The sequence below is a fragment of the Canis lupus genome, chromosome X, assembly GCF_003254725.2.
Source record: "Canis lupus dingo isolate Sandy chromosome X, ASM325472v2, whole genome shotgun sequence".
In the NCBI taxonomy this organism is placed as follows: Eukaryota; Metazoa; Chordata; class Mammalia; order Carnivora; family Canidae; genus Canis; species Canis lupus.
In genome coordinates, this window is record NC_064281.1 from 107,618,519 (window position 1) to 107,638,147 (window position 19,629).

General features: G+C 42.8%; 1 protein-coding gene across 4 annotated transcripts in view; it reads right to left on the reverse strand.

The window, feature by feature from the left end:
* Window positions 1-18,061, reverse strand: part of ARHGEF6 (Rac/Cdc42 guanine nucleotide exchange factor 6) — a 101,106-nt gene extending 83,045 nt beyond the window's left edge. The window contains exons 1-2 of one of the 4 annotated variants that reach the window (XM_025460895.3): window positions 17,526-18,061; window positions 16,238-16,321 (exon numbers count right to left, since the gene is read on the reverse strand). In XM_025460895.3, the coding sequence (XP_025316680.1) occupies window positions 16,238-16,321; window positions 17,526-17,690 (249 nt within the window). In that variant the 5' untranslated portion in view covers window positions 17,691-18,061. Of the gene's footprint in view, window positions 1-7,594; window positions 7,746-16,237; window positions 16,322-17,525 lie in introns of those variants that run through there. The other 3 variants (XM_025460899.3, XM_049107390.1, XM_025460897.3) reach the window with 3 other exon arrangements.
* Between the last annotated feature and the right edge of the window lie 1,568 nt (window positions 18,062-19,629).

The window sequence follows — 19,629 nt, forward strand, 5'->3', positions numbered from 1 at the left end:
CACTCTGTTGTCTTTTCTAGAAGGTAATTTTTCAATCCCAAATCAAGATTTTCCCCAATTCATAACACATTCATAAAACACCAGCACGTCTTCAAGAAAACTGGTCGTGCTACAGCACAAATGCTTAGTGACACTATCACAACATATATCCCCCCAAAGAAGTGGTTAAATTCCTTTTGTTTCAAAAATAATGCATTTTCTTAGTTTGCATATGTTTCCCACAAAGTATTGGTAAATAGCCCCAGTTTGCCATGAAGAACAGACAAATTATAAGTTAGAATGTTCCTTAGTGCTCAGGTCTGCTTCATACAGATGTGAAGAGCTTGACACCTTAAAGATGCCTCTTAAAATAATGTCCACGCTTCCAAGGATAGGGAATCCTGCCTGCTATTGTCTAGAGCAAGACAAGCCCTTAATAACAGTGTCACTCACTGCTTTGCAAACTGCAAACTTCGATCTCACCTTAATTTAATCCTTTCTTTTCCCTTTTGCCCACTTCAATCCCTCAGCTGATATGTCTGATCTCTGTAATAATATTCAAGTCCCAAGAAAGTATAAAGCTGGGATTTTACTCTATTTGTCTAAGCAGAACTTAATTAGGAAGGTAAATCTTCTGCCAGAAGTCAAGTACAAATGATGAGTGGCTCTAAGCTCTTTCAAATCAGCCACTTCTCTGCACCCATACACTCCTCTGTGTGATAGGGTCCAGTCTGCCAATATACAACAAAAGCTAGAGCTAATCAGAGAGATGTCTGGTGTCCTAAGTCCTCCAGACGACAGCAGAGGAAGTGGCAATGTCACTGCTGAAATACAGTTATGGAGCAGCTTCTGGACTGGGTGGACATATATTCCCTCTACAAAGTTGGTAAGTAAAGTCCCTAAAACACTGACAAGTGCCCTCACACTTCTTCATTGGCAGTCCAGAGGCCAGACCTTACACTGCCTTTTGGTACTAACCCCAGAGTCATTGCCAATAGTTCGGCATACCTTCTGCTGTGCCAGCAATGTCTTCACTTCTCAGATTGATCCTTGGGGGCTGCCTCAATGATAACATATGACCAGATTAGAATGGGGTTGAAGTAGGGGATAGCTGGCCAAGATTCTGTAGTTCTAGTAAAGAGCTATATTTTCCTCTGGTGCCCCCTGAAACAGCCTGAATCAGAATCAACATTAAAACCGAATTAGAGTGAATGAGATTTAAAACAAGATAACTTGTGTATCTCCCATCAGGAAGATTCAGTTGATCAAATTTTCCAACAAAATGTATTCCTTTTGGTACTATCAATATACATTCAACCCGATTCAGAAATGACATGTTTCCTTTTTAAGTATTACATACCATGTTTCTTTTTTTAATAGAGGCAATTGATTTTGATTATCCCCCTCAACTATGCCCAATTTGACAGATTCATTACTTATTTCCTGGGGGCAAGGGGAAATGATTTTTGTCAGTCATCCCCAAAACTAGAAAACCATTTGTTGAACAGTTAAATTTAACTAAAACAAGCATCTTGTTCTGGGGTATCTTTCTAAATTTTATTGTTGTCATTATACAACAAATATGTTTGTTTTAAAAGACACAGAAATTTGAAAATAACTAAAAGACACAAAAATTAAACTACTTCATCCAGGTAGTCAATGTAAGAAAGCAGAAATATTCTTTTATCACCTTCTAGTTTATGCATAGAGTAAAAAAGAGCAAAAAGCATTCCTGATTTTTCAATTCCAAGAGGAATCCGTCCAAACTGTTTCTATTATTAGCACACAAAATGGTAGCTAAAGAAGTTACTGTGGTTAACAACTGAATAATTCATAGTCTCTGAAGAATTCGCCTGCTTTGTCTTCCCCAGGTCCTCCTTAAACCTGGAGACCCACACATCTCTAGTCCTCAGTTCTTACAAAGGAAACCATCTACAAATAGTTTTCAGCAGTTAAAAACTGGCCAGGGTAAGCACTGAGAACAACAGTAAGACAGCCAGCTGGAGAGCTTAACATGAACTTTTATAACTGATTCATGTAACTCTTAAGCTGAGACATAAATTGACAGAAATTATAGTGGAAGGTTCCAGTCTCTGTTCCATGGATATCACTGAACCACGATATCACTGAAATTTAAACTGTCTTTATGTAGCCTTTCAAATAAAGTATGGCAAATTAAATAGGACATACAAATAATTTTAAACACATTTCAACATACTCTAAGCTAAATTCAAATTATTTTCTATGATGTGACGCACTGAGAATCTCAAGTACAAAAAAAAGAAAAAAAGCACTTCAATTAGTGAGTGAAAGACGTTAATAATGTTGAAAGGCCTGATGCGTGCTGGCAAGTGCAACAGAGGCCAAGGCCACTACCACGATTCATCCTAAGTTTCCAGAAACACTCAACTTGGGTTTGCCTTCAGAAGAGGGGTGGTAAGCATGAGAAAGTATGTGGGCATCTTACCTTCAACTTTACTTTTAAAAACGTTTTTTCCAAAAACAAGCAGTCTCTGTCCAATAAAGCACAGAACTAAGGAACAAGATAGCTGATTTTGTTTTCCTGTTTCAAGGTTCCTCCCTGTTTAAATTCTCAAAGTGACTGATGTATAAGTTCAGAAACCTGAGGAGAAGCCATCATCCCACAGAGGCCACAGCTTACCCCTGCCTGTACCCAAGTTTTTTGTTTGTGTAAGCAAGCCCCATACTCAACGTGGAACCCAAGACAGGGACTGAACTCACCACCCTGAGATCGAGTCAGATATCTAACCGACTGAGCCACCCAGACACCCCCAAGCTGTTTTTAATGTTAAGATTTCAAAAGAAGATCTCTCTGTACAGCATAACTCACTTTAGAGTTTGCTTAACGTAACCAAAGACTTTAAGTGAACTTCTTTTTTGATAATGCAATGTTATCATTCGTGAACATTAGTCTACTGGGATATATGAAAATTCCAGTTAGGAATGAGCTTTCATTGAGTCTATTCAGTGCCAGGCACTGTACCAAGTGCTTTCTCTGCCTTCTCTCATTTATGGCTAAGAGGTAGTGTATACCTGGGAATAATAAAGTGGCACATACCTAGTATTACCTCCCACTACTACCAAGGAAGTTGGCATACACCCAATAAGTGGCCAATCCAGGTCCATTCAAGTCCAAAGCTCAGGCTCTTAGCCACTGCACTGCTATGCGACTTCTGTGTTCAGGAACACAGGTTTCCCTGACCAGGATTCAAACCCAGACCAAGGAAGAGAAAATCACAAATTTGAGCCACTAGACCACAGAGCATGTGCTGAGTTGGCCTGATTCCACACCAAAAGGCCCCAGATGGTTATATATTTGGAGATCTGCTTTTTAGAGTTTTCCTGTCTCCTTTCCTGGTGTGCTGTTGGTTTCATTTCTTCTGCGTTATACGTGGATATGCACTCTTTCTACCACTGCTGGCACGTCTAGTCCCTGGCAGCCGCCCTTTTCCCTTTATCATGACCTTCTATCTAGATGCTGTTCTCCAATTTACAAAGTGCTTCCACATACCTTATCTCATCTAATCTAATTTTCTATTTCTAATTCATTTTGGGATGAGCAACCAAATTACCCATAATTCCAACATGCTTAGATAAGTAAAAGTCATTAGGCTCCAAGTGAGATCCTGAGGCAGTCTCCCAGGAATAAAGTGTGGAAGCCTTAGTGCAAAGATGGGGGCGGTGTGTCTCTTCTGCAGCCCAGATCTTCCCTCACCATTCATTCATTATACCGGTCATTCATTTAATAAACATTTACTGAGTACCTGCTTTGTGCTGTGTTATATTGAGTGCTGGGATTTATAAGAATGATCAAACTCAGGTTCCCTATAATGAGAGTGGCCTGCCAGCATTAGATATCCTGACACAAAGGATTATGGGAATGAGGCCAATAGTTGCCCAATTCAGCAGAGATTTTCTAGATCTAAGGCTGTGGAGGAAGCTTGGTATCTCTTTCTTTACAGTTCTCAGCTAAGTGGCAGACACTGGAGGTTGCTAGGTCACTGAACTCTAGATAAACCATGGAAATGAGGGGCACTGGGCGGCTCAGTGGTTGAGCATCTGCCTTTGGCTCAGGTCGTGATCCTAGGGTTCTGGGATTGAGTCCCACATCAGGCTCCCTTCTCCCTCTACCTATGTCTCTGCCACTCCCTGTGTGTCTTTCATGAACAAATAAAATCTTTTTTAAAAAAAACCCATGGAAATGGTTCTCGAATCTGGCTGCACATTAGAAGCACTTGGGGCACCTTTCAAAACAAAATAATTACATAGTGACTCTGGGAAACTGTCAGGCGGTACCTACTCAGGCTGAACATACCCTGAGTCCCAGCAGTTCCGTTACCATGTACAAACCCAACAGAAATGTCCACCAGAAGACATGCATGAGACACGCACAGCAGCACTGTTCATAACAACCAAAAAACTGGAAACAACCCAGATGTCCATCAACAGGTGAATGGATAAACAAAAGATGGTACATCCACATGATAGGATCTACCAGCAATAAAAAGAATGAACCTTTAGTATCCACAATATGGGTGACTTGTACAAATGTTACCCTGAGTGAAACAAATCTTATACAAATGAGTACATACTGTATGATTCCACTCATATAATATACCAAAACAGAAAAAAAAATGAATCTATTGTCTTAGAAGTCAGGGCAGTGGTACCCAATGATGAGGGGTGTGACTGGGACAGGGGATGAGGGTGGCTTCCAGGTGCTGATAATGTTGTGTTTCTTAATTGGTGTGCTGATTATATGGATGTGTTCAATTTATAAATACTTAGAATTTGTGTGATTTCCTGAATTCATGCTATATTTCAATATGAAGTTTATTTAAACATTTAAAAAAAATACCAAAGTGCCTGTGTGGCTCAGTTGGTTAAGCATTTGACTCTTGATTTCAGCTCAGGTCATGATCTCTGGGTTGTGAGGTCAAGCCCCATGTTGGGCTGCATGCTCAGCAGGGAGTCAGCTTCATATTCTCTCTCCCTTTTGCTCTGCCCACACCTCATGCTCTCTCTCTCTCTAAAATAAATGAATAAATCTTTTAAAAAAGCTTCTCTCCCTCTTCCTCTGTCCACCCCTCTTCTTCTCTAAAAAGCAGGAGAAGGAGGAAGAAGAAGAAAGAAGAAGAAGAAGAAGAAGAAGAAGAAGAAGAAGAAGAAGAAGAAGAAGAAGAAGAAGGAGGAGGAGGAGGAGGAGGAGAAAGAAAGAGAAAGAAAGAAAGAAAGAAAGAAAGAAAGAAAGAAAGAAAGAAAGAAAAAGAAAGAAAAGAAAAAGAAAAAGAAATACTCAGGCCTGGGCCTCACTACAGACCAGTTAAGCTCAACTGGGGGGGAACACCCCAACATTTGTATTTTTTAGAAGCATCGTAGGTAACTCTGATGTACAGCCATATCTAAACACCAAGGGGCTTGGTGTTCCTATATTTATTAATAGCTCCTTTTGGGGGACAGTCGGCCACATGGCAAATGGAATGAGTTCTGGAGTAAGGCTCATCAGCAATTACGTTCTGATTTGCACTGACAATGTGGGGCATTCGTCTGCATCATCCCCAAACCTCAGTTTCCTCCACTGCACAATGGATACAACAATTCTTCCCTCCCAGGATTGTTGGGAGGATTAAACAAAGTAATATACTTAACGTAGTACACAGTACCTAGCACAGTACCTAGAACATAGTAGGTGCTTGAGAAGTGCTAGGTACTCCACTCCTTTTCCTCTTTTGCATCTAAGTTCTTAAGTACAGTGATCAGCAGATTGCTATAAAGGCACAAAACTCACGCTCTCCAATTTCTCCTCCTCAATGAGTCTCTTTGTAAAGACTGAAGTAATATTATACTTGGACTAATGATGTCAAACGAATATTGGACATTTCTGGGCTGTAGTTTCCTCACTGTCTTCAGCACATGCTATCCCTGAAGATGAATGGAGAGGACACAGACCACACGTAAATAGAAACCACAGACCCTCCTCTAGAAAGCTTTACTCCTGGCCTCATCCTTAAGAACAGTGCCAGCCCTGTGCGAGCAAAGACAAGGCCAAGATGTGAGTTGGCAAAAAGAACAGAAAAAATTAGTAGCTTGGAAGACATACCATCCATTATATGTGCCAAATGAAATTCTTTTGTATAAATTGCCACATTTTAGTAAAAACAAACAAAACAAAATCCTGAGCTGAGAGCAGAAGATCCAGGTTGGAGTTGTGATGCCACCACTGGTAAACTGTATGACTTTGGTGAGCTAACTTTTCAGTTTCCCTGCTAAACGAAAGTAATGCTACATGCTTTACAAGGGCATAGTGAGTTTCAGATAAGGCATGTAGATGGCATTCTAAAAAATTAAGCAGCCAAGAAATGCAAGAGGACAATACAAGCTGCAAATTTACTTTGTTCCAAACTCCAATCACCAACCACCACCACCCCCAGAGACTGAGAACTCTCTGATACTAACCGCTCCAAGCACACAGCCTGAAGCTCACTTATGTAAGACGGGACTGCAGCATTGCCTGGCATGTAGCACAATACTTTGCTTAAGAGAAATCCTTGGAAATGCCTTAGCTGAAGTACAAGGGCAGGCCCAGGCCTTAATGTTTTGGAGAGAGGTGCTCTCAGTCACAGAACACCAGAACTGTGGCTGGAGCAAATGATGTCATCCGAGCTCCTCTTACCATGGTCAATGTCAAAATTAAGATAGGAAGTTCAAGGACAAATTGTGGGTTTTCCAGGCAAAAATAAGTTAGAAAAGCAGTCTGGACCTTAGTATCTTGCTGTTAAAATCGTTAATACTTTATAAAACATCAACTTAAATTTATCCTATACTGTGACTTTGGGGGGAGTTATGTGGAGCTCTTATTCACAAAAACATAGGTAGTTGCATAGATAAATATATTCTCTTATTCCATTTTTATTCCCACTACACATTAAGAAAAGAAAAAAAAAAACATGTGAGTCACCCCTGTAGCCCAAAACAATAACAAACCAAAAATAAAAATAAAATTTTTGAAGAGACAGAGATAAACTTAAGGGCTCTGCACTCTAGAGCTAAGAAACAAAATAGCTCAAATACCTGTTGGGTTCCTAAATGACTGAAAAATGAAAACTCGAAATTAACTACCGGCACGTTGGTACACCTTCCAGAGTACAGGTCATCCCCCAGCCACAAACCATTCCTGCGACAGACCTGTGTACTCGACGCCGAAAATATCCCCAAATGCGCGGATGCCAGGGACCGAGGAGGCTGGGGGGAGGCATCAAATTAGTATCGAAAATTGTACTGTTGACTCCCGCCCTGGTTCCAGGGGAAAGAAGGAATCCTGTCCGCTGCAAACCCAGCGGCCAGAGCCAGAGAACTCGCCCCTAAGTTTGCCGCGTCCTCGCTCCGCGCCCTAGGCCCCCGCCCCCGCCCCTCCATCCTGGCCCCCGGGATCCCAGGGCACCGCCAGGCCCTGGCCGAACACCGACCCCACGGCTGGGGCTGCAAGCCACGGCAGGGGGAGGAAGGGCGGCTCCTCTGCAACCCAGGTCCTTCGGCACCACCCCGACCCTCGTGCTCTCCCCTTTCCCTGACCCCTCGCCCCCAGGCAGGTCACCTGGCTCAGCCGCTGCCCGCTGCTCCTCCCGCTGCTCGCTGGCTCCGGCCGCGCCGCCGCCGCCGCCTCCTGGAAGCGGCTCGCCCTGGCGAGTCACGGGGCCGGCGAGCGGGCGGGCGAGCCCGTGCCAAGGCTGCGGGAACTGTGCACCCCAGCCGGAGCTGGGACCCTGCCCTGAACGCGGCCGCCACCGGAGCGAAACTGGAGAGCTGGGCTCGGCTCGCCCGGGCGGGGAGGGGCGGCTGCAACTTTGCTCCTGAACGCGGGCGAGGAGGGGGCGCCCGTCTCCAAACTCTGTGCCGCGCCCGCCACCTCTCCAGCCTGAGGATTTTCTTTATGCTTTTTTTTTTTTTTAATCTAAAGGGAAGCCAGATTCTTGCCCTCAAGTTCTTGCTGCCATGGCCGTGCGGCTCGGCAGGCGGAGAAGCGCGGCGCCGAGCCGGGTGCGGGAGACCCGCCCGCCGGGTGCACTGGCGGCGAGCCGGGCCAGGGCGCGCGGGGCGGCGGCGGCGGGCGGGAGCGGCTGCCCCGGACCCCGCTCTGCTGCGCGCTCTGGCTTCTCAGGCCTGGAGCCAGAGCCCGGCAGGGAGGGAGGCCTGGAGGGACCGGGCCAGCGGTGGGGAAGCGGTGACCCGGACCTGGATCGCCGAAGTAGGAACTGGAAGTGACAGCGGCAGGGCAGAGCAGCAGCCGCCACCGCCGCCGCCGTCCGGGTAGCCGTGGCAGCGGCAGAAACCGTGGTGGAGCGGCGGCGGCCACACTGCGCATGCTGCTGTCGCCGGCTCCAGCCGAGCCCCGGGCCGCTGGCTCCTGGCCTGCCGCGGGCCACTGCCAGACCCTCAGGCGGGAATCCCGGCCTCACGGACTAGCCCTTCCCAGCGGCCCGCTTCCTCCTGCCACTCCCCGACGCAACTTGGAACCCCCCAGCTCTGTGCTGAGCCGCCAAGACAGTGAGAAAGGTAGCGCTCTCCGGTGGCCCTCCACATCCGTCCCTTCCCTAACTATCCTGGATGCCCTTCCTGGGTTCTCACAACAGGACCCAAGTCAAGTGAGCCTGTTATAAGCTTAAAAAGGTTCTTGATATTTACCGCCTTACTTGAAGTCTGGTTTTTACAGAAATACAGTGCAGTTGGTAAAAGATTAGGATGGCCAGAGCCCTGGGTGTCAGCTAATGTAACTCACGGAAATTCTGTTAGGAGTGTCACATTTGCTCAGCAGGGAAAAACAAAAACAAACAAACAAAAAAACTTACCAAAATCCTCTTTAGTCTTCCCACTAGCACAAATTGAGCAGCTAGATATACAAAGCTCTGCCCAGCAGAAACTCATGGAATTGGGCCAGTTAAAAACAGAGTGTCCAAAAGTTAGATATTACCAATCCCTATTCTAGTCTCCTCTTTCACACGTGAGTCAACCCAGGCCCAGGGAATGGGGTCTCTGACTTCATACAGGTGGCAGACTTGGCCTTGATACCCATGACAGGTACTGGTTAGTTTCCTGACCTCATGCCTCACTCCTCCAAGAGGCTTCTGTTCTCCTAGAGCTGGGGTTCTCTTATGGAAGATTTAGTCTTGACTTTTGGTCATTAGTAGATCTGCCTTCCTTCCAAAACTGCTTCCCTGCAGAGCATTCCCTGGGAAATGGCAAATTGTCCATCCCACAGGCCTCACTTTGGGGATGGCACTCGTACTGTTCCAGTGACAAGGCAGATGGAGTGACTCAGGGAGACAGGAGGCTGTGAGGGGGTGGGGGCAAAGAAAAGCCATACTGAGACCAGCTGGTACTGGAAAGAGAAGGAGAGAGAGAAAAAAGAAGGGAGGGAAGGAAAAAGAGAGAGAGAGAGAAGCACTAATTGAGCCTCATATACATTCAATCAAATCCTTCATGAACAAAACATCTTTTTATAAAAGTAGGCTTGGTCCAGGAGTAGAACAGGAGATAAGTATCCCTGGCCATGGGTTTGTGGTAAAGGTGGCAGGGGACAAAACAGGAGTAACAGCTGGTCATGAGGCCAGGGGGAGAGCATGAAGGCTGCAGCCAGAACAGTATAGTCAAAGAAGTATCTCACCCAAGCCACTCTCAATTGATCAGAAGAAATGTGTCTGCCCCTCCTCCTTCCAAGTTGAAAGGCAGAATGAAAACAAAACTACCATTGCTACCATTGCTAGTGTTGTCAGAGGACTTCCTGGTCAAATTAGTGACACTCTACCTAGACATAACGGTTTCTCCATGTGTTCTAGATTTTCTCTTGAGGCCTGAGTGTCCTCCCTGCCTTCTCCATTCTGTAAACAAATAAAAAAGAGAGTTGGTTCACAGAAGAGGAAATACAAATGGACCATAAAGGGGTCAGCAGATGTCCAAATTCACTGGAATCATGAACCTCAAATTACAGCAGTAAACGAAATACCATTTTCACCCAACCTTTTAGCAAACCTGAAAGATACATAATATCCAGTGCTGCCAGGGACATGAGGAAGAAGGCACTTCCTACTCTACTGGTGGGAGTATAGCTTCATATAGCATTTTTGTAGAGGATTTGAGAATATCTATCAAATTTTGACACAGAAATTCCATTTCCATGAAGAAAAATGCCTCAAGAATAATCACAGATGTACACAAATCTATCTCTAGGTACACATCTCATACTACAGTAAGACCCGCTGGGATTTATCCCAGCAATGCAAGATTGAGCTAACATATGAAAATCAAACTAATGCAACATATCAAGATATGGACAAAAAACCAATGGTTCTCTTAACAGATACAGAGAAAGCATTTGACAAAATCCAGCCTCCTTTCATGATAGAAAAACTCAAAAAACTAGGAATAGAAGGGAATTCCTTCAATTTGATAAAGGCTATCTATGAAAAATTCACAGTTAACATCCTACTTAAAACTAAAAACTTCCCCCTAAGATTAAAAACAACACTAGGATGTCCACTTTAATCTCTTCTATTCAACATTGTACTGAAGGTTTCAACCAGGCAAAGTAGGCAAGAAAATGAAATAAAAGGCATCTAGATTGGAAAGGAAGAAGTAAAACTATATGCACAGATGACATGATCTTATACAAGAAAACCACAAAGATTTAAAAAAAACTATTAGAATTAGTGAATAAGTTCAGCAAACTTGAAGGATACAAGACTAATATGCAAACATCAGCTATATCTATATACTTGCAGTGAACAATCCAAACATGAAATTAAGAAAACAATTCCATTTACAATAGTATCAAAAGGAATAAAATTCTTTGGAATAGACTGAATCAAGGAAGTATAAGATGTACACACTAGAAACTACAAAACACTGTTGAATGAAATTTTTTAAAATAATTTATTTATTTATTTGAGAGAGAGAAAGCACAGGCAGGGGGAAGGAAGGATAAAGGGAGAGGGAGAAACAGGCTTTCCACTGAGCAGGGAGCCTAACTCGGGGCTCCATCCCAGGACCCTGGGATTATGACCTGAGCCGAAGGCAGACACTAAATGGACTGAGCCACCTAGGTACCCTATTGAATCAAATTTTAAAAGACCCAAATAAGTAGAAAGACATCCTGTGTTCATGGATCAGAAGACTTAATATTGTTAGGATGGAAATACTCCCCTAAGCCATCTACCAACTGAACACGATCCCTATCAAAATACCAGCTGGGTTGGGTTTTTGTTTTTTGTTTTTTGTTTTTTGTGGAAATGGACAGGCTGATCCTAAAATCCATATGGGTACACAAAGGATCCAGTTGAGCCAAAATGATTTTGAAAATGAAGAACAAATTTGGAAGATTCATGCTTTCTGATTTGAAAACTTACTACACAGCTACATTAATTGATTGAGTGGGGGAAAGAATAGTCTTTTCAACAAATAATGTTTAAGAGAATGAATTGGGGGGTGTTGCCTGGTGGCTCAGTTGGTTAAGCATCTGACTTTGGCTCAGGTCATGATCTCAGGGTCTTGAGATGAAGCCCTGAGTCAGGCTCCCTGCTCAGCAGAGAGTCTGTTTGTCCTTCTGCCCTTCCTCCCACTTGTTATCTCTCTCTCTCAAATAAATAAATAAAATATTTTAAAAAGAGAAAATGAACCTGAAATTCTACCTCACACCATATACAAAAATTAAGTAAAAATGAATCAAGGACCTAACTGTAAGAGCTAAAACTATAACACTCTCACAAGAAAACCTAAGTATAAATCTTCATGATCTTGCATTAGACAATGATTTTTTAGACATGATACCCAAAAGACAAGCAACAACAACAAAAATAGATCAGTTTGACTTCATCAAATTTAAGAAACTTGTGTGTTTCAAAAGATATTATCAAAGTTGGGGAGGTGCTTTAGAGAGTGCTTTGTTTCTTAGATGTCTCAGCAGACCTCCTCAACCAGTTACTAGCTAAGTGATCTTCTAGAGACCCAAGGACACTACAGCCATATGAAAACACAAAGATGAAAGTCCCTTGGAGAGGCCCACAGGCCACCCAGAGGTTCAAAAGGCAGCAGCTCTTTAATGGAGCCACTGTGCCCGATAGCCAGTACTCAAGATGTCACTATGCTGCCCGCCCCATCTCTGGCTTCATTTTTCTACATTTCCCAACTGACCCTTTTCAATCTGGCACTCTTTCTTTAGACAAATAATGGTGTGTTCTGGGGGCACCTGGGTGGCACAAACATCTGACTCTTGGTTTGGTTCAGGTCATGATCTCAGAGTCTCAAGCTCCATGCTCAGTGGGGAGTCTGCTTGGGATTCTCTCTCTCCCTCTCCCTCTATCCCTCACCCAATTTGTGCTCTTGCTCTCTTTCTCTCTGTCTGTCTCAAATAAATAAATAAAATCTTTAAAAAGTCAAACTTGAAAAAAAAGCAGAGTGAAATGGTGATTACCATGGGATGGGGAGATGGGGAGATAAACATTGATATTGTTCAAGGTCACAAACTTGCAATGAGTACTAAGTAAGCAACAGTGATCTAATGCCATGGCATAATATGAATATAGACAACAATACTGTACTAGTATTATGTGATGTGATAAGTATCACTGCAACAGCAATCATATTATAATATATAAATATAGAAAGTAACATGGTGTACACCTTCTACTTCCACATCATATGTCAAATATATTCAATTTAAAAAATGAATTTGAAAAACTTTGTAAATATTTGTGTCTTGGTCTGTGTCCTAGCTACCTGGGAGCGTGAGACTGGATGGTCAGTGCCCCCCAGCTCAGCACTATCTCATTTGATCCCTAAAACAATTCTATGCAGTAGATATTATTGTCTCCATTATGCAGATGAAGAAACTGGAAAATAGAGGGGCAAAGTAACTTTTCCCAGAGTCCACAGTCAGTAACCCACCAAGCCAAGACTCTAGCTCAAGTCTGTCAAACTAGAGAAAGTTATGTGCTTAGCTGTGGTGCCAGTTATTGCCTTATTTCAATACCCATACAATGTTCAGGCCAGCCTTTATGATCAAAGAGAGACAAAAATATGCCCAATGCCTTTCATTTAAGAAACGAAAATTAGGGGCACCTGGGTGATTTAGTTGGTTTGGAGTCTGCCTTCGGCTCAGGTCATGATCCCAGGCTCTTGGGTTCAAGCCCCAAGTAGGGCACCCTGTTCTGCAGGGAGTCTGCTTTTCCCTCTCCCTCTGCCTCTGCCCCTGCTTGTGCTTTCTTTCAAATAAATAAATAAAAATATTTTTTTAAAAAGAATGAAAATTAGCATATACTTTTCAGAAAGATTTTTATCCAAAGTGGATGAATTTTTTTTTTTAAGAAGGAGAGGGAGAAGCAGGCTCTCTGCTGAGCAGGGAGCCTGACTCAGGGCTCGATCCCAGGACACTGAGATCATTACCTGAGCCAAAGGCAGACACTTACCCGACTGAGCCACCCAGGTGCCCCAAAGTGGGTGAAAATATTTTAAGCACTGGTACTTAAAGGAGTAAGCATTAGTTATCAGAAAAATCCACTTTTGTGAAACGACTCATTATCCCACAATGCCAGACCCAGAAGGTGTTTCTATATCACCTAGTATTCTTAGAACTGCAAAGAAGTTCAGGATATCTTCTGGCAGCTATCAGTGCAGAAATCACTGGCAATCTCACCATGTTTTTTATTTGTCAAATAAAGAAGAAAATACCATGATCTGTACCACAGTAGACATTATTCTATAAGATATATAGAGAAGTTTCAGGCTACACCTACCTCAAAAGCCATATACACACACATGTGCCCTTGCAGACACACAGCTAACTATGGGCAATAGGGACACCTAGAATAAAATAATCTGAGACAACTATAGCCTAATGCTGTGGATAACTTTAGGAAAAATTCTGAAGCAAGCCAAATTAATCTGGGGCAAAGCAACTTGTATTACTACTAATAATAATAGCTAATACTTGGAGAATACTTACTATGTGCCAGGCACTCTTCTGGGGACATGAATTAATTGACATATTGATCCTATGAGATAGGTGCTGCTATTATTCTCATTTTATAGGTGGGGAGACTGAGGCAGTCAAAGAACATGCCCAAGGTCACAAAGCTACTAATGAGAGAGAACTGAGCTTTGAACCCAAGCAACCTAGCATTGGAGTCTATCATCAACCCACTACCAATACTTTTTCACAAATTATACTGCTAAAACAGGTCTACACTTCTTATGCCCCTGGTTCTTAGCTGAGCACGGTACATACATTATCTCATAGAACTTTTTCAGGTTGAAGCTCCTTCCTCTAAATTATTATATAGTATCTCATGTGACCTTAAAACAACCCCATGAGGTAGCAATTGTTGTGTCCATTTTACAGATCAAAACACTGAGGCAAATAGCCAAAGAAAACAAAAACATGAATTAAAAAAATATGTAGGGCCGCCTGGGTGGCCCAGTGGTTTAGAGCCTGCCTTCGGCCGGGGGCATGATCCTAGAGTCCCGGGATCGAGTCCCGCATCAGGCTCCCTGCATGGAGCCTGCTTCTCCCTCTGCCTGTGTCTCTGCTTCTCTCTCTCTCTCTCTCTCTCTCTCTCTCTCCTCTCTGTGTGTATGTGTGTATGTCTCATGAATAAATAAATAAAATCCTTAAAAAATATGCATCTGTATGGTTATTAAAGCATTATTTGCAATAGCTAAGATATGGAAGCCACCCAAGCATCCATTCAGAGATGAACAGACACAAATATGGTATACATGCACTCAATCATATAAAAAAAATGAATGAAATCTTGCCATTTGGGACAACATGGATGGGGTATTATGCTAAGTGAAGTAAGTCAGACAAAGAAAGGCCATTACCATACCATTTCACTCATGTGTGGAATCTAAAAAACAAAACAAAATGAAATAGAAACAGACTCATAGAAACAGAACACACTGGTGGTTGCCAGAAAGAAGGGGACTGAGAGGATGGATGAAATAGATGAAGGCGACTAATAGGCACAAACCTCCAATGTTACAATAAGTAAGTCATGGGGATGACAAATAAAACAGAGGGAATACAGTCAATAATATTGTAGGGTCGCCTGGGTGGCTCAGTTGGTTAGGTGGCCGACCCTTGATTTTGGCTCAGGTCATGATCTCCAAGTCCTGGCATCAAGCCTCGTGTCCAACCCCACCCACACAAAGCCCCGCAGTGGGCTCCACATTTGGAGGAGAGTCTGCTTCAGGATTCTCTCTCTCCCCTGCCCCTCCCCCACGCATTCTATAAATAAATAAATAAATAAATAAATAAATAAATAAATCTTTAAAGAATAATATTGAAGTAACATTGTATGGTGACAAATGGTAGCTACACTTACTATGGTGGGCACTGTGTAATGTATAGAATGTTGAATCACACATTGTACATCTAAAACTAATATAATATTAGTTAATATTAATATCAACTAATATTAATATCAATATAACTATACTTCCATTTTAAAAACCTACAATCTTTTTTAAATGAATGTATAAGACTTCAGCATCATTTGAATGTACTATAATTTATTTGACTATTCTCCCATTGCTAGTTATGGATGTTGTTTCCATGATTTTGCTTCTGCAAATAAAGATGTAATACACACACACACACACACACACACACACACACACTGAGGAACAAAGAAGTTACATAATTGGACACTCAGACAAAAGTATCACCTCCTTTGCAGCAATACCCCCAAATATACTGTAAGGATCTATATGATATAAAATAGTGCAATGTAAGTTAATATACAATTTCTACCACAGGGCCAGGCTCTCTTGGCTTTTCATGGCCTCTGTTCTAAAGTGTTAATAGGAAAAAAGTGACAGTATACTTTCATCTCTTCCCAACTCGGAGGGGGGGGATTACTATGACCCCCTAGAGCGGCCAATGGCCTGCTTTTGGTTCCTCCCAGGAGGGAGGCACATTACACAGCCTTTGTCACTGGAAGCCTGCTTTCAGGGCACGGATGCTGTATTAAAAAATAGCATATTCTGAGTTTTGATTTTGTTTTGTTTCATTTTGTTTTGGAACTGGTTTCTGGAAAAGACAAACTAACCAGCCACCACTGGAGACCACCAATCTTAACCATGATCTCCATAAAATGCTACCCCTGTGTAACAGTCAGAAACAACCCAGTACTTTTAGTACAACACCATTTTCACTAGCAAGGCAAGGCATCCCGGGTGGGCTTACCTCCACTTGAAGGGCTGCACATCCTTTCAGGAAGTCACTGATGTTGTTGAGGCAGTCAGCTTCGGTTTGGGGCTCCAAACAGTACTAGAAAAACATAGCCAAATGTCACTTGAACCCTGTTATCGCATGCCAAGCATACACCATAGTCCTCATTTTCTGATAACTAGATAGGTAAGCTTTTTAAGGCAGGGGCCACATTGCTGTCAATCCAGGAAGAGAAATAACCACTGGAGGAAGTGATGTAAAAGTCTAAACGGTCGGTCTGTTTCAAATGTCACCAAACTTCCAGTCCCAAACCACCTATCTCTACTGACAAACTATTTTTTAGCCTTCAGCCAAAGTGCGGAGACAGCAAATTACATCCAGGCTGTGTTTTGACCTTGGTTCTTGCTTTTAAGTTATTTTCTTGCTCCCTCCTCCCCATGATAATTTATTAACACTCTATCCTCCCATTTACTGTTTGTTACATTTGGTTACAGTTCTGCATGTTGCACTACCACTTCAGCACTGTTTTTCAAGTTTCAGAGAAATTATAAGTAAACCAATTTGCTCAATAAAAATACCAACCAGTACAAGAAGGCAAAAGCACTCACGTTATGCTCATAGTCACGTCCCCTGCTAACCTTAAGAAAGCTGTAGGATTCAACCTTTAAACTTAAAGTGCCTACTTTAGAAATTATCTATCCTTGTGAATATGGATTTCCAACAATTAAAACTTTTGGCTTTTTAAAAGAGAGTAAGGTTAGTTTCACTTTGAACACATGTTGCATACAAAACATATATCTGGTTTCTATTGTTTTAACAAACCTTTTCTGACATTTTGGATTATTTCTTCTGGTTGCCTCTGTTTCAAAGGATATTTTATTTCTTTGAGAAGCAAATCAACATTGATTTTAGTCAAACTGTCAATAAACACCATCAATATCTATTATAAATCATCCCGTTATTACACCAATTCATATATACCCCAAGTTCAAAATATGCCCTTGGTACACAGAGAGTAATAACACATATCTCTATGACAGAGCAAATGATACGAGTATTTTCTCCTTGTCCCCTGGCACCAACATTGTATCATGATTTTACTATATTTGGGGGCCAAGTGCTAACGGATAACCTTTCATTTTCTGAGCTTTTCAAACTACAAAAACAAGACAGAATGCCAAACTCCTAGGAAGAGATTCAAGTGGCAGAGTCCCATGATCCAGGCAACAGAACATCTCAAGGGTTACATTATTGCTGCTCTCTGGTGGTAAGCAATCCTAAAGAGAATGCCCATTTCCCTTACCTTTTCTAGAGAGCCAGGCCTAAGTCTGTTGATCAGTTTGCACAGCACTACCCCATTTTTCAGCGAGGACTTCAAGAACTCCTCTGGATCACAGATGGTCTTTTTGGGGGAATCTAAAACTCCCAAGGATATAAGCCATGTCACGATTCGCTCTTCTGGATTCATCGCTGAGGACTGTATGCTCTGCACAGCTCCCCAGGGCAGCTGCAAGGACTAAGCCACATCCGTAATTGCATCTGCTACTGCCTTCCGTTTTTATAAGTTCTCTTCTGGGGCTTGCAGAGCAAAGCGTTTCAACGACTTTCTTAGATAACGCGACCCCACTCCAATTACAGGATCTTAAAGCCACAGAGATCACACTTAAAAGATGTAGAAATAGAAAGAATAAAAATCTTTGGATAATGCTGGATTTTGTTTTCCAAGCCTGCAAAGCTAACTTACCAGGGTTAAAAAAAAAAGAAGAAGAAACACACATAAACACAGCCCCCCCCCCCAAAAAAAAAACCCAACAGTGCAAGAAGCTGTAAGGGAAGGAAGTGAGGAGGATGCTGGGGAGGGAGGAGAGAGAATGAAGCAAGTGCTCTTGGAAAACACAGGGGACTTTGGCAATGAGACACTCATGGGCCAGTCTGGGGAAACACTGTCAATAAATAGTCTAGCCCCAGTGAAAATCTGGCTGCTGTCAGGAGGAAGATGCCAACTGGCTCTTAGGTCACATAGATCTGAGGCTCATGAAGAAGGTAGGCTGAGAAAATTCTTCCAAGAAATGGCCGGATGTCCTCATACTGTCTCACAGAGATGGTGTGTCATGATCATCCCTTGTAAAACACGTTGAATTGCATGGTGATAACGTGCCAAGCAAATGAAGACGGTGCCTGCTGTCAGCCATCACTGTGTACAAGCAGAAGCTAGAAGAATGGCATTTTACTTTGCAGCCAAAAAGCTATGTTTAGGGAAATAGGCTAAGGATAACATCTGACATCCTGTTTACTTGCATTCTTTAGCAATTCTTTTTCTGGACCTGGTTCCACTACACAATCCAGCTGCAGTACCCCTAGCAAAGGCTCTGACACAGTCCTATGAGAGGGTATAAAACACTTGAAAACAGAACTTTTGAGAACAAAAGAGCACTTGTCCTCTGTCTATACTATAGTCTGGAAAGTTGATGCTTCCCCAACAAGAAACACTTTGCGTTAAAAATGGTGCTCTAGGGGCGCCTGGGTGGCTCAGTTGGTTAAGCATCTGCCTTCAGCTCGGGTCATGATCCCAGGGTCCTGGGATTGAGCCCCATGTCGGGCTCCCTGCTCAGTGGGGAGTCTGCTTCTCCGTCCCTCTCCCCACCCACCCCCCACTTGTACTCTCTCTTGCTGTCTCTCTCTCTTTCTCAAATAAATAAATAAAATCCTTTTTTAAAAATGCTGCTCTGAAAAAAAACAAACCTGGTCTAAAACAAGAGATCTTTTCACAACCAGTTGAAATAGTCATACTATTGGGAAACTTGTAAGAAGACCAATGAGAACAGCATAGCCTTAAACTGGCAAATGCATGCTCCTCCCCATCAGTCACTGCCCCTCCTCAAGTAGGGGATCCTGCTAAGCTTCCGAATCCTTCTCAACACAGCTCTAGACATCTACTACCAAATGATCAGCTTAGATAATCCTGCTAAATGTTTTCAAAGCTTCCTCTTCTTGCCATGTTCCTAACACTTATCACGTTACTATTTACTTGTTGATATGTCTCCTCCACCAGAATGTAACCTCCCTAGAGTAGACGTCTTGTTTGTTTTGTTTAACACTGTTCCCAGCAGGATCAGGTACATAGTAGATATTCTACAATGCTGAATGAGGGGTATCTGAGTAGCTCAATTGGTTGTCTGCCTTTGGCTCAGGTCATGATCCTGGGGTCCTGAGATAGAGCCTAGGGTCAGGCTCCCTGCTCAGTCAGGAGTCTGCTTCTCTTTCTCCCTCCATCCCTCCCCCTTCTCCCTCTCCCCTCTCCCTGCTCCTGCTCTCTCTCAAATAAATAAAATCTTTTTTAAAAAATGCTGAAGGAGGGATCCCTGGGTGGCTCAGCGGTTTAACGCCTGCCTTTGGCCCAGGGCATG